This window comes from Diceros bicornis, chromosome 10, assembly GCF_020826845.1.
Source record: "Diceros bicornis minor isolate mBicDic1 chromosome 10, mDicBic1.mat.cur, whole genome shotgun sequence".
NCBI lineage: Eukaryota > Metazoa > Chordata > Mammalia > Perissodactyla > Rhinocerotidae > Diceros > Diceros bicornis.
Window position 1 is genome coordinate 82950265 of NC_080749.1, and position 12938 is coordinate 82963202.

The 12938-nt window shown below is 53.8% G+C and overlaps 1 protein-coding gene across 2 annotated transcripts in view; it reads left to right on the forward strand.

Moving 5' to 3' along the window:
- NRP2 (neuropilin 2) overlaps positions 1–12938 on the forward strand; it is a 112251-nt gene that overhangs the window by 56144 nt on the left and 43169 nt on the right. For both annotated transcript variants that reach the window (XM_058549668.1, XM_058549667.1), the window contains exons 9-12: positions 2110–2459; positions 4235–4379; positions 8426–8542; positions 11375–11515. In XM_058549668.1, coding sequence (XP_058405651.1) covers positions 2110–2459; positions 4235–4379; positions 8426–8542; positions 11375–11515 — 753 coding nt within the window. The remainder of the gene's footprint in view (positions 1–2109; positions 2460–4234; positions 4380–8425; positions 8543–11374; positions 11516–12938) is intronic.

Here is a 12938-nt window from a genome sequence, read left to right on the forward strand (position 1 = left end):
AGGGTCAAGTCCGGGTTGGAATTCAGAGCCACTGCTCTCCAGTGATCCTCTCTGCTGCCTCAGCTCAGGCCCAGAGCTCTGCAAGGTGCCATGGATACAATGATGGGCACCACAGACCAGTTCTGTGTGGGCGTCTGGACAAGTTGAGAAGACATGGCCATAAACAAACTATAAATAAACGTAAAATCAGAACTGTGATGAAGAGCATTGTAGGGGGCTGGAGCCAGTCCAGGAGGCCAGGGAGGCCTCCTCGAGGAGGTGGTGACTGAGCTGAGGGCAGAGGGCACACAGACATTACCTGGTGATGAGGGGAGGGAAGGCACACCAGGCAGTGTTCACAGCTTGCTCAGTGGCACTGTGGCCAGAGGGACCAAAAGAGAAAGGGAGGGGCAGGCATGGTGTGTGAGCTGAGACCCTAGGGGTACAATGTAGAGGACAGGTTGGAGGGACCAGAGTAGGAGCTGGGACAGCCTGAGGGGGCTGCTGTGGTGATACAGGTGGGAGATCATGGTGGCTGGACCAGCCCCAGCCCTTTATGGACAATCTGAACCCTTCGTCGTGTGGACTCAGCTCGGAGCAGGCAAGTGGCTGCTTTGGCCTGGAAGGGTCTTCAGTGCGCGTCCACCCTCCGCCCTTTCCTCTGGGTGTTTCAGCTCTGATAGGGAGTGCTCCACCGGGAAAGCCTGTTTTAAGCTTCTAGTTAAAACACCTCGCATTTGTACATTCTCCATATTTTTCACATCCCTTTCTTATACGACATCTCACTACTCTTTCTAACAACCCTGTGAGGTGAGTGGAGCAGAAAACCAAGACTCAAAGAGACGAAATAGCTTGCCAAAAATCACCCACCTAGGAGGTGGCAGAGCCAGGAGCTGAACCCATGTTTTCTCAATACGAAGTCTGGCTCTTGTCACCTTTACACAGAGACTGGCTTCCCTCTAACGGGAGTGGCTCATCCTAATTCCACCCAGAGGCCTGTGTTCTGTCGGTTTCGCTGTTCCAGGCCAGTACAGGCTACCCAGCGAGAACTTAGTTAAGACTCGTTGTCTGGAAGGTTGAAAGGAGAGAACCAGTGGACTTGAAGAAAAGGGACCACCTGGAGAATCACTTGATCTGTAACTCGGTTTACCAGTGTGTAATGCACACCGACTGTAGACCCTGCCTCGCCAGATGCCACTCATTCATGCGTTCTGCACTCACTCATTCGCCCTATGAATGCTTACTGACGGCCTGCTGTGCACAAGGCCCCACACGGGGCCCGGCCAGCCAAGTGAGCAGAGCAGATGGGGTCTCTGACATGGGGGAGCTTTTAGGCTAGTGGACAAGACAGACAATACACAAGTGCAAGTCCTGGATAATTATACACTAGGCTGCATGTATGCAGGGAAAGGACAGGGTGCTCTGAGACAGAATGACTGAGGGCACCTCACTGTTGATTGACACTTTGGGGACGGCCTTTCCTAGGATGTGACACTTAAGCTTGGGGGGTGAGTAAAGGTTATTCTGGTGATGACTGAGGGAAGAGCATTTTGGGTGGTGGGAACAGCGTGTGAGAAGGACCCAAGGCAGTAAACAGCTGTGATGTCACAGGTGGAAGTGACCACCTGACCCCGGGAAGGTTTCCATTTAGCTGGGAGAACAGTCACCCGGGAAACAATGCTCAGCGGGGCTCCCCTGCACTCCCCGCCCCTGGGCGGGTCAGTGGGGACTGGTGACACCAACAAAGATATGAGCATCCTCGGCTAACAGCGTGAGATGCTTAGAAGTGCCAGGCACTGCGCTGTGAGCTTTTATATAGTAACTAGTGGAATCCTCACAACAACTCCCAAGAGGTAAGGAGTGCTCTTAGCCCTCCTTTAGACCTGAGGAAATCGAGGCATGGAGTGATTCACTCATTTGCCTAAGGCCATGCAGCTAGTAAGTGGCAGAGCAAACATGAACCCTGGCAGCCTGGCTCCCAGCCCAGGCCCTTAACCACGGTGCTGTATGACCTCGAAATGCAAAGAAATCAGGGCCGACTTTACATGCTGGATAGCTGCGTTCTTTTACAGCCCCTACACATGAGGGTGGTCCCGGGCATGACCTCTGTGTCTTCCTCCCCTCTCGCAGATGCCCCCTGCTCCAACATGCTGGGGATGCTCTCGGGCCTCATCGCAGACTCGCAGATCTCCGCCTCCTCTACCCGCGAGCACCTCTGGACCCCCAGCGCCGCCCGCCTGGTCAGCAGCCGCTCTGGCTGGTTTCCCCGGATCCCTCAGGCCCAGCCGGGCGAGGAGTGGCTTCAGGTGGACCTGGGAGCGCCCAAGACGGTGAAAGGTGTCATCATCCAGGGGGCCCGTGGAGGGGACAGCCTCAGTGCCGTGGAGGCCAGGGCGTTTGTTCGCAAGTTCAAAGTCACTTACAGCCTGAACGGCAAGGACTGGGAGCACGTCCAGGACCCCAGGACCCAGCAGCCAAAGGTAGGCCATTGCTGGGGGCTCTGTAACCTCACCCTAAAGGGGGAGGTTAAGTCGGGGGTGCTGGCTTCCCATCTAGACAGTCATCACCAAGCCCTGTAATCCAATAAACCAAATATTAACTGAGAGATTGCTTTGTGCCAGGCACTCTGCTAAATGCCCCATTTCAATCCTCACAACGTCCCTAGAGGTGGACCCTTTTGTCACTCCCACTTGAGAGATGACAAAACTGAGGCTCGCTCTCACACACCTGCGGGAGAGCTGTGGTCAGACACGGTTCTGGCTCCAGAGCCCGAACGCCCGACCGCTACTCAACACACCTTTCTGTCAAGTTGGACGCCCTCTACACCCTCTTCCAGATAAAGTTCCCTTGGAATTGGCCAGACAGCCAAAGGGGATGTGGTTTCTGGAGGCTAAACTATAGAAACTACGGAATTACTTCCAAAAACAACTGTGTTTTTCCCAATGTTGCTGCATCCTCTGTATTTTCCTCGTCTGACTCATAGATCTTTCCTGCCTCTCATACTGAGGTGGGGGGAGGTGAGGGAAGCTCAGTCCAGGCCAGGGGTGTAGGCCAGTGCAGCCAGCCCTCTCCCATCGGCAGGGTGAAGGTCAGCCCTCAAGATGGAGGAGCCCCAGGAAGCCACCACCTCTGTCCACCAGGTCAACCTCCTGGGCAGCCAGCATTCCGACGCTCGTGTCTCAGTCACCCCTCATCTTCCTCAGAAGAGCAGGCCCCTGACAAGGACGGGGCTATGACGTGTCTCTGTTTGGCCTCCTTTCTAAGCACGTGTTCCCATCCTTAAAGCAGAGGCAGGGCTGGGTTGGAGGTTTTGCGATGCTGATGTAAACTCCCAGCTCACAATTCCAGAGGCTGGGAAAGGCTCAGGGCTTGGTAACCGGAACCTTCAGTGGATGGAGCAGAAGTCGGACCACAGGCTTCCCCGGGGAGAGCTGACCCTGCCTCTTGCTAACCGTTCGGGGGGGCTGGGAAGGAGATGAGCTTAGCAGGGTCAGAGCCTGCCCTCCCGTGACAGTGCCCCCGTTTGGAGTTGTGGACCCAAGGCATCCTGCAAAAGGGGGTGGTCCTACCACATTCCTGATGCTAATCAGCACCGCCCCTGGCTGTCCCTAAGTCAGTGACTCTGGGTTGGGCCCCAGCTGGCTTCCACCAGTTTTATGTACTGCGGATCTAGGGGCAGTCTCTGTTGATGGAAGTGCCTCCACTGACCAAGGCTTGGGCAGCACATCTCAGACTGTCCATGTGTGACTAGAGGACGTTGTGGTTAACCTGGAGAAGGAACATCACTGTCCCTCAGCCTCTCCGTGGGCTGGGAGCCGTCAGTCAGCTGGGACTTCCTAAGTCTAGACTTTCAGGCATTAGAAAGAGAACTCCAATTAGAACTTCTTTTTCTAATAGACAGAACTTCAGAACAGGAAGGCAGCCTCCACGAACTTCTCGTCTCTGCCTGAGTCCCGCGTAGGGCTCATGCGAGCCTGGTTCTTCCCCGAGCCCTCGGTTCAGGTCCAGGAGAGAAGACAGATCCTGGCAACTGCCCCTGTCATCTGCTCCCTTGTTTCTGTGTTTCTGGGTCTCTCACCACCTTCCAGGTGAATGGAAACCTTGGTCTGAGGGTGGCGCTCCCGTGGACACTGATGTCCAGTGACCCTGGTCAGCTGAAACGCAGCCTTCTGCTCGGATGTGAAGGGTGGGGGGAGAAGGGAGGGAGAGCAGAGAGGAGGCCCCAGAGAGGGCTGAGCGCCTGTCTCCCTTGCAGCTCTTCGAAGGGAACGTGCACTACGACACCCCTGACCTGCGGAGGTTCGACCCCGTCCCGGCGCAGTTCGTGCGGGTGTACCCCGAGAGGTGGTCGCCAGCCGGGATCGGGATGCGGCTGGAGGTACTGGGCTGCGACTGGACAGGTGAGGCCCTGGCTTCCTGAATGCTCCCGGAGGAGGTCAGACCATGACGTGGACGGGGGTGCAGGGGGCGGCCACACTGGGGAGGCCCTGTCAGACCCCAACCCTGCAGGCCCTGCCCCCCCAGGGCCCGCCGTGCCGTCCTGCCCCAGGCCACGGGCACTGCAGCCTCTGCTTTCGGGACAGTGTCTCAGGGGATGCGCTCTGTCTTGTTTGAAGGATCATTTCAGTTCTCCCAGCCGAGTCTCTCAAAAACAGATCATGACCACACATCCCCCAACCCAGATTCAATTAGAGCCTGACTCTTCAGGCCAGAGGGCTGTGACTGTTGATTTAGGGAAGGAAAAAACCCCTCATGATAATAAAGTAATCGGTTTATGTCTGAATCTGGCCTCCAGATGTCAGCGGCGAAGAGACTTCGTTTTCATTCTGAAGCCACATCTGTAAAAGGCATCTGTTTGCTCAGGAGGGACCCTGTGGTGGGGGAGCTGAGGGAACAGGACTTCTGCCCAGGATGTGCAGGAGTCCTGCTCATTCTTGCCCCCCAGGCGGCCCGGCCCAGGGAGCACCTCCATCCTCCTTACGGGATCAGGCCCGCAGAGCACGCCCACCCTTCTGTTCCCGGAAAGGGCCTTGTCCCCTGAGTTGGGCCCCACTGCCTTGGCAGAGCTGGCACCAGAGCTCACCCAGAGCTCGCTCCCTCCTGCCAGAAGGCTCTGGGAGCCCCCCAAACCCAGCACGGCGGAGCAGCACTGCCCGCTCCACCGGGGCGCCCAGGCTCTCCGTTTCCCTGTCTCTGCCGTGCCTGTCACCGATCACCTGGCAGGGCATCGTGAAGAATTAGTAAGAGTGTCAGAGAAGTGCTTTGGGCCCCCAAAGAGAAGAGTGCCGCCTGTGTGTTGCCAGACGGTGCAGAGGAGGAGGACCGGAGAGGCCACGGGCCGGGTGCCGGCCCAGTGAGCCTCCCCGTCCCTGGGATTGAAGGCAGTCCCCAGGAACACGTCCTCTCCCCAGCGTGTAGGGTCGGGCCAGGTCTCCCTGCAGCCAGTGCATGTGGGCCCCCTGGCCTCCTCCAACAGTGACACAAGCTGGCTTCACTTATGGCCTCCTCAGACTCGGGTTGTAGTGCAGTGGACCCAGGGGCTTCTAGGCACCGGCCTTCTAATGTCTCCACGATCATCCACAATTTAAAATAAATTTAGATCATGACCCACCTGACTTAGAAGCACACGTGCGCACGTGCACACACACCTGTGTACACGTGGGCACAGGCATCGTCCACTGCCTGGGCTAGGGGGTGTATTGCTGAGCACAGGCCTGCCCCTGCCAATGGCTGCGTTGCCCCAGACAAGGTCCTTGCCTCTGAGCATCTCGGTTATCTTAGCTGAGAAATGGGCATGGTAACAGTATGTCTACAGCCCTCAGATTGTTACGAGCATTCGGTAAATACTGGGCGCTCCTAATAAACCTGTTACAACAAGTGAATGTACCTGAAAGGAAAGGTTACCCCAGCAGAGGTCCTCTTCACGTGTGGGTGGATGCTGGGAGGTCGTAGTCCATATTTGAAGATGCTAGTCATGACCCGTTAAATTGACCCCACAACCTGCTAACGAGTGTGACATACAGTTTGAAAACCTCACAGATCTGGACCAACACCTCTCTCACAGATGGGGAAACTGAGTCCCAAAGAGAGGAAGCCACTTGCAGAGTTCGCTCAGTGGCTGAGGACTGGCTCGTCCTTCCCTCCCCTCCTCTGCCCTCTCCCAGACTGGCCCTGCTTTATGACGGCCTGGACAGTTGCTAATGGCCTCTTCCGATTATTGCTCCCCACCCCAGCCAGCCCCAGTTACCCTGGCAGTGGTCAGCAACAGGTTTCTCATTTCAAAGTCCTGCCTGGCCATTCCTGGGAAGATCGGAGTTGGGGCTTGTTACCCTCTGCCCAGCCTCCTTCCCTTTGAAGTCTGTGACATCTGGTTTCAATTGTGGGGAGCGCTGAGTTCGATGGGCAGTTACCTCTGCACACCCAGTACAAACACAGAGGACACAGGCCGGCTGCCACTCCCTCCTGTCCTTCACACAGCCAGCCCTCTCGTTGCCTCGCCGGCCCCTGTGCCTTGGCTTTGCCATGATCTCCACCAACCAGCTTACCCGCTTGGCTACCTGACATTTCCAGAAGCTGCTCTCCTAGGCCAAGTGGCCTTCCTGCTTTTCACATCTCCCTTTGTTTCTGCGACTCATCCTTGGTTCACTTCTGCAGTCCCACCCCAAAGGATAACAGGAAAGGTAAAGGGCTGGGTTGAGTGGCTCAGCCAAATAATTTCACAAGGCTGCCTCACCTTCGAAGTTTGTGTTTCAAATAATTCCTTCTCAGCTTGCTGCCCAGAGTTTGCTTTACAACTGAGTTTGCGATTCCACGACACGGTGACTAATCTGAACTCACAAATTAGGACGCTTCGAGGTTTTGCTATTTACCGTGAGCGAGAGGCAGACACGGCAAAGGGAAGTAGGAGCGGTTAGGTGCGTTGTATTTAATAGCAGAAAGATGGGAAGTCGACCGTGAAAAAGCTATTCAGCGTATTTAGTGATTTCCTTCAGCTCCTGGCTTTATTAGATGGTATCCTGAAGGGTGCCTGACAAAAGAGCCAAATCACACACAATGGTGCAAAGGAACATGTATAGAAAAGGGAGGAACAATGCCGGAGCTGCTTCGTGGAGTCTCGCTGGAGGGCGGCTCTGGGATGGAGACCCCACCCCACAGCACGTGGACTTGAACACCGGTTACCAGAGCTCCTTTTTGCCTGACTCATGGTTTCCTTCATGTTGTAAGTGGTTGCTGAATGAATGACTGGGGTGAGCAAATAAACAAGGGTGGACGAATAAGTCACCTGGAGCCAAGGTCAGAACTGACCACCTGCAGCCAGGTCGGCCCCGCTGGGTTCTGTTACATGCTACGTGTTATAACATTTTGAATAAGTTGCCAGCACTGACAAGTCTGGAGATTTTCCGTGGGGATATTTGGCTTCATGTGGGAACAAAAATTTTTTTGCAATATCTGGCCACCCAGATATTGCACCTCCCCTCGGGGCCTCAACTTACTGGAGCCAGTCATGGTGGCCTCCTTTAAATAAGGCATGCAAGATCCCCTCTGGAACCTTCCCTCCCGCACTGTACTCTCCCAACCCCCTGTCACCCATCCTCCCTTACAGTAGCCTTGGGCATCCAGGAAGCATTTGAATTTGCTACACCCTGATCTAAAGGCACAGCCCCAAATTACTTCCACCAAGTGGAGTCTGGGCCCTTTGAGTCCATATTCCTTTCCAGCCAGTTTTGCAAACACGAACCACAGTGTCTGGGGTCACACCTTCCAAGCTGTCTGGCTTCGCTTCCGGCTTTGGGGACTGTGCTTCTGATTGCCTTATTATAGGTGGGCCCCTACGTCTGGTTAGCTTTGGTTCAGAAAAGTTCTGTCTGACCCAGACAAGGCTGGAAGGAGAAAGTCTGTTCCACGTGAAGGCAGAGTTGAGTGGGGAAGGCACATCTGCAGAGCCCTTGGGGCAGCGCACGGAGAGGCCTTTTCCACAGAATGGAGCTTACTTCCTCAAGACCGAGATTTTTCCAAACCGTTTTGGTGGGCATCGTTCATTCTGTGTGTGTGCACCACGCACGCTCTGTCGTAACCAGAACACCCAGAGCACAGTGTAGCCCTGCCTTAGAGTCAGCATTGCCCACATCCATTCCTGTCCCCACGGTCCTCTTATGCCGGACGCAGGGCCTCTGCTGTGGAGTAAAGGCGTGGGGTTGTGTCTGTGCCTCTGTCAGGCTGTTTCTGCAACTCAGGACCGTTCTCCTTCAGCTCAGGCGATGCTCCAGGCTTCCCTGACAGCACGTGGCGGTGACTCAGGGATGTGTGAGCATCTTTGCTCTCCTTTCTTTCCCTTCTCTAAAAGCCCATGAGTGGAGAGGAAACAGTTTTCGGCATCTTTCTCCTGCTGGGCTTCAGCGCAGGCTGCAGCATGTAGCACTGACTCCCTTCCCTTCTCTTTACACAGACTCAAGGCCCACAGTGGAGACACTGGGACCCACCGTGAAGAGCGAGGAGACTACCACCCCATATCCCATCGACGAGGAGGCCACGGAGTGTGGGGAGAACTGCAGCTTTGAGGATGGTGAGGATGCTGTCAGAGTCCTATTTCATCCAGGATGGCATAGGTGCCAACCAACGGGCATGAAGGTGGCCTGTGGCTGGGGCAGGGACTAGGCATCCCCTGGGTCAGAGATCAAGGGCTTGGGTCAGTGGCCACTTACAACCAATCGAGAAGCATTCAAATACTGGAACAACCAGTAGAGCCCCACAGGCATGAACCCACTGGTCATCATCCAAGGGTCCATCTAAAGAGGACTGTCCTTTGGGAAATCCCCTTTTCTAGCCCACACTTCATGTCCTTAACCCACAGCGTGATGGCTTTTCCTACCAAGCTGTGTCTCCAAGGTACAGTCAGGGAAGATCTGGTAGTCGTTGGGGTGATTTGGTTGTGGAGCGCCATAGTCCCGTTAACTGAGCAGTTAGCCATTCCTTCACTGCATCTCCCTGTGTGTTTCACCACCGCTGACAGAGGAGGTCTAACAATCACGGCTCAGAGAGAGCGCATGCCCGTGAATGCAGGTCAGTGACAAAGGCAGAAACGGGAAGAGGGGCCTCAACTGTTCCTTCAGAACTCAGGGCCTCCCCATTTCAATCAGTCTCTTCACATGGGAAATCTGCAGTACTTTCGTCTTATCTTCTAAACATATCCAAGATATATAAAAACAATAACTGGCAGAGTCCAAAATACGTCACGTTTTAAATCATACCACTAGGGTGATCAAGTATGAGGACATTCCTAACACACCGCAAATTTTGGAACACCTGGCATTTTTGGCTAGAATTTAATGCTTGACAGCCTCCATTTACAGTAAATTACTGATCGTTATTAAACGTTCATTGAACGAAATGAGGGAAGATTGGTGAGGAGACTTGGAAGTGATGGAGACAGAGAGATGCAGCACCAACTCCGTGGGTAGATGGCGAAATCTGTGGACCCCGCATGCAGCCACCTGACACTGTGAGGAACTGTGCCGATGGGCTGGACGGCTTCTAACGTGGCTACGCAGGAGAATGGGAGGGAAGCCAAAAATAAATGCTGAAGTTGTGTGACTGAAAAAATGATAATTTAGTGTATATGTTTTCAGGAATGTGCTTTTTGTATATTGTATGGGCGGGGGGATACCATTGGTCAGGTTAGTTGAATACAGAATTCTGACATTTTAATGAACTTGTTTTATGAAGAGGAGAAAGATTTGGAGAATCTTCCAAGACATGTTTAAGATGGTTTGAGAGCCAAAGGTGGAATGCACAGGGAGTTAATATATGGTATCGGATTAGCAGATTGAGCTCGGTGGAGGGCGGGAAAAGGGGGTTCTATCTGACTGGTATCCAAAGGAAAATTTAAGGGTTCTGCTGCAAACTCTCCAAAGTTTCATATAATTTTCCCGTTGTAGTGGTTTGTTTCATTTGAGGTTTCTTTGCTGGTTCCTCCCTTCTCTTTTTCTGCAGAAGATGTCTTTGTGGAATTTGGTTCCTGAGATAGTATGCATGTAAACATTAGAGAGGAATTATGGTATATTGAATTACTCCATATTTTTTAACAGAAAAATAGAACTTCAGAAATTGTCGGGAGAAAGGGATGGTGAGGGCTAAGGGCCGTCTTTCCAAGCCACAGGTTGATGCTTCTGTAATAGATTCCATGTGTTTCTTGTCGACTCAAGCTGCCTTTGGCTGAGGGTGTGCCAACTTTAAGTATTCTCTCTTGGGAAGGAGAGGCACAAACAGGACCTGATGGCTGTCTGCCTCTGAGGCCACAGAGTCCTTCCCTCCTAGAGGAGCCCCCCTTGACCCCACGGTGTGAGCATTTGTTTCCACCAGTCTGCTGTTCCCTTTAGACTTCCTAACCTGCATTCTAGGCCTTCCCCACGGAAATTCCTCTCTGGGAACCCTGAGAAGGGAAGTGAGGAGGCCAAAGACCCCGCTTCCTCCCCGCTACCAGCATTAGCCAGCACTTTCCGCTGTCTCTGCAGCCATTGCCGGCAGGCGTCCAGACCTGGGTTCCCATTTCCTCTCTTTCCCCGCCTCCACGCCCCCCCTCTTCATCACATATTTGGCACCAGCTCAAATTGAATTCTTAGAGCTGAGCTTCAAAAGAAACTCTTTGGGTTCAGTCTTCTGGCTTAGGCAGGTGACCAACTGAGCAGATGGGACAAGCCTTTGTGGGGTCGCTTCTTAGCTTTCCACGAGGAAAGCGTTCTCTGCTGCCCCCGGGGTCCTGGCCTTCAGGCGCTCCGTGCCACGTGAAATTGTTTTTCCTCCTGGTGAGAGCTGAGCTGGGCGGCTGCCTGGTCTGGCCCCCTCATTTTGCCCCCACATGCCAAACTGCCCGCCTGGCAGGGCCCCCCCAGGGGGATGCCGGAGGGCAACAAACAAGCCTCCCTTGTTCCTGAGCCCACTTTCTCCTCCCAGCCAGCACCTCCCGGCGTGTCAGCCTCTCCGGATGCTAAGAGGCTGCCTCATCACTCTGAGAGCCAGGTTGGCAGGAGCCAGCCTTCACTGAGGCACTGGGGAGACATTCTTCTCTGGCATTTAGGGGACGGCGGTTTTCACATTTGTCTGCTCTCCAAGGTGGACAGAAGAGGCTGATTAGAGCCCCAAGCCATTTGGTGGCTTCATTTATAATTGTTTACTATGGGAACTGCTGGCAGACTTGGCTTTCCTGCCTGGGAAGGATGAGACCAAAGGCTGACCCGAGAGCCAGTGGTCGCCAAGATGAGTTAAATGAATAAGCAAAGGAGCCACTTCTTTCTCTGCTCTCCCTTAGGCCTTGCCAGCCATTCAAATAGCCTCACTGTGGCTCTTCTCCGAACCTATTTCATCTGCCTCCCTCTGGGTTGTTTTTCTTTCCTTTTAGACAAAGATTTGCAGCTCCCTTCAGGATTCAACTGCAACTTTGATTTCCCCGAGGAGCCCTGTGGCTGGATGTACGACCACACCAAGTGGCTCAGGAGCACGTGGACCAGCGGCTCCAGCCTGCACGACCGGACGTTTCCAGGTGAGCCCGCTGCGCAGTAGGAGACGAGCGAGTTAGGGCTAGCCTGCTCCACACCTTTCAGCTCCAGGTTTCCTGACGAGCTTCCTGACTTCCCACCACAGACCGGCCTCTGCTCTTTGCCCACAAACCACCGCAGTCTTTGCTCGTGACGTGACCTTGCAGAATCTCTGGTTGGTGGTTCCTGGCCCTCTCTTGTGACTACAGTGCATCCTGGAAGCTGGGAGGGAGTGAGAGAGGCCAACATAAAAGAAAGAAGAGGAAGAAAGAAAGGGCAGTTGGGAGGTCCAGGGAGATGGGATGAGTCAGCGTCCCTTATTCCCTTAGCCAGCACTTGCTGCCACCGTCACAGAGCCCCTTGTCAAGTCCCAGCTGGGTTTGTGCCTAACGCGGCTCATTAGGAGACCACTGGCCTTGATTCTTCTCCGAGGGGACCATTGCTTCTGTAGCAAACTGAGTCGAGGGCCTGAAATGCTGTCACCCCCACGGGTGTCCAGAGAGCTGCCTGGCACGTGGCCTCCGGAGGAGTGTTGCTGCCAGTCCTTGAGATGTTGCTGGACCGCTTTTGGGTTGAGAGAGCCAGATTTCAGAGGCCTCCCCCAACCCTGTTGATAGAGGGACCTTCAGCCCTTCTGAACACGTAGCAGCAAGAGTTGTCCCCATCCCCACCGTCGCCTGCTTTTACAGTGCTGTTCCGGGAAATGTGTATCAGCCAGCTCTCTGGGGATTAACAAAGCCCTACTTGGTGAGGTTTGCCATTTTCAGTGGTGTAAATACTCCTGCTGTGGTTGAATGCCAGCTGCCAACGTGACGGTGTCGGGGGTGATGGAGAAGTGCAGTAACACAGCGTTATATCGTTTTTCCATCATACAGATACAATACGTATAAATAACTTGGGGAGCAGAGATACCGGTAAAATGTATTAAAATAATTAGAAAGTGTTGAGTTTTGAGAATTTATTACCTTTAGTTTTTAATATAACGTAATTGTAACTTTTTATAATTTAATTTTTAATAATGATTGCATTTGACTGGCTTGCAAAATTCCAGAAAATCTAACAAGCGGCTCTCACAAGCCAGGACACATTGGCTCCAGCACACCGTGCATAAGCTTTCAATTTTCCTACATCCCTGGCCTGGACCTTAGGCCCCCACAAGCATTTGAGAGGAAAGGGGTCAATTCTGGAAATTAATGGGGCAAATGTCACTAGACAATAAGGGGGACTAGACTGGATACTAGAGAATAGAGACTAGAGAGTAAAGGGGGAAGGGATCTCCCCTTCTGCAGGGTTCCCCAGAGCCACTCTGCTGCCCCTCACCCCCAGGACTGGCCATGTCCCCTGTGACCCCAGGGCCGGCCGTGGGACAGACGCTAGGAGAGCACAGCAGGCCGGCCTCCTGACCCAGCCTGCACTTGCTTTCCCGGA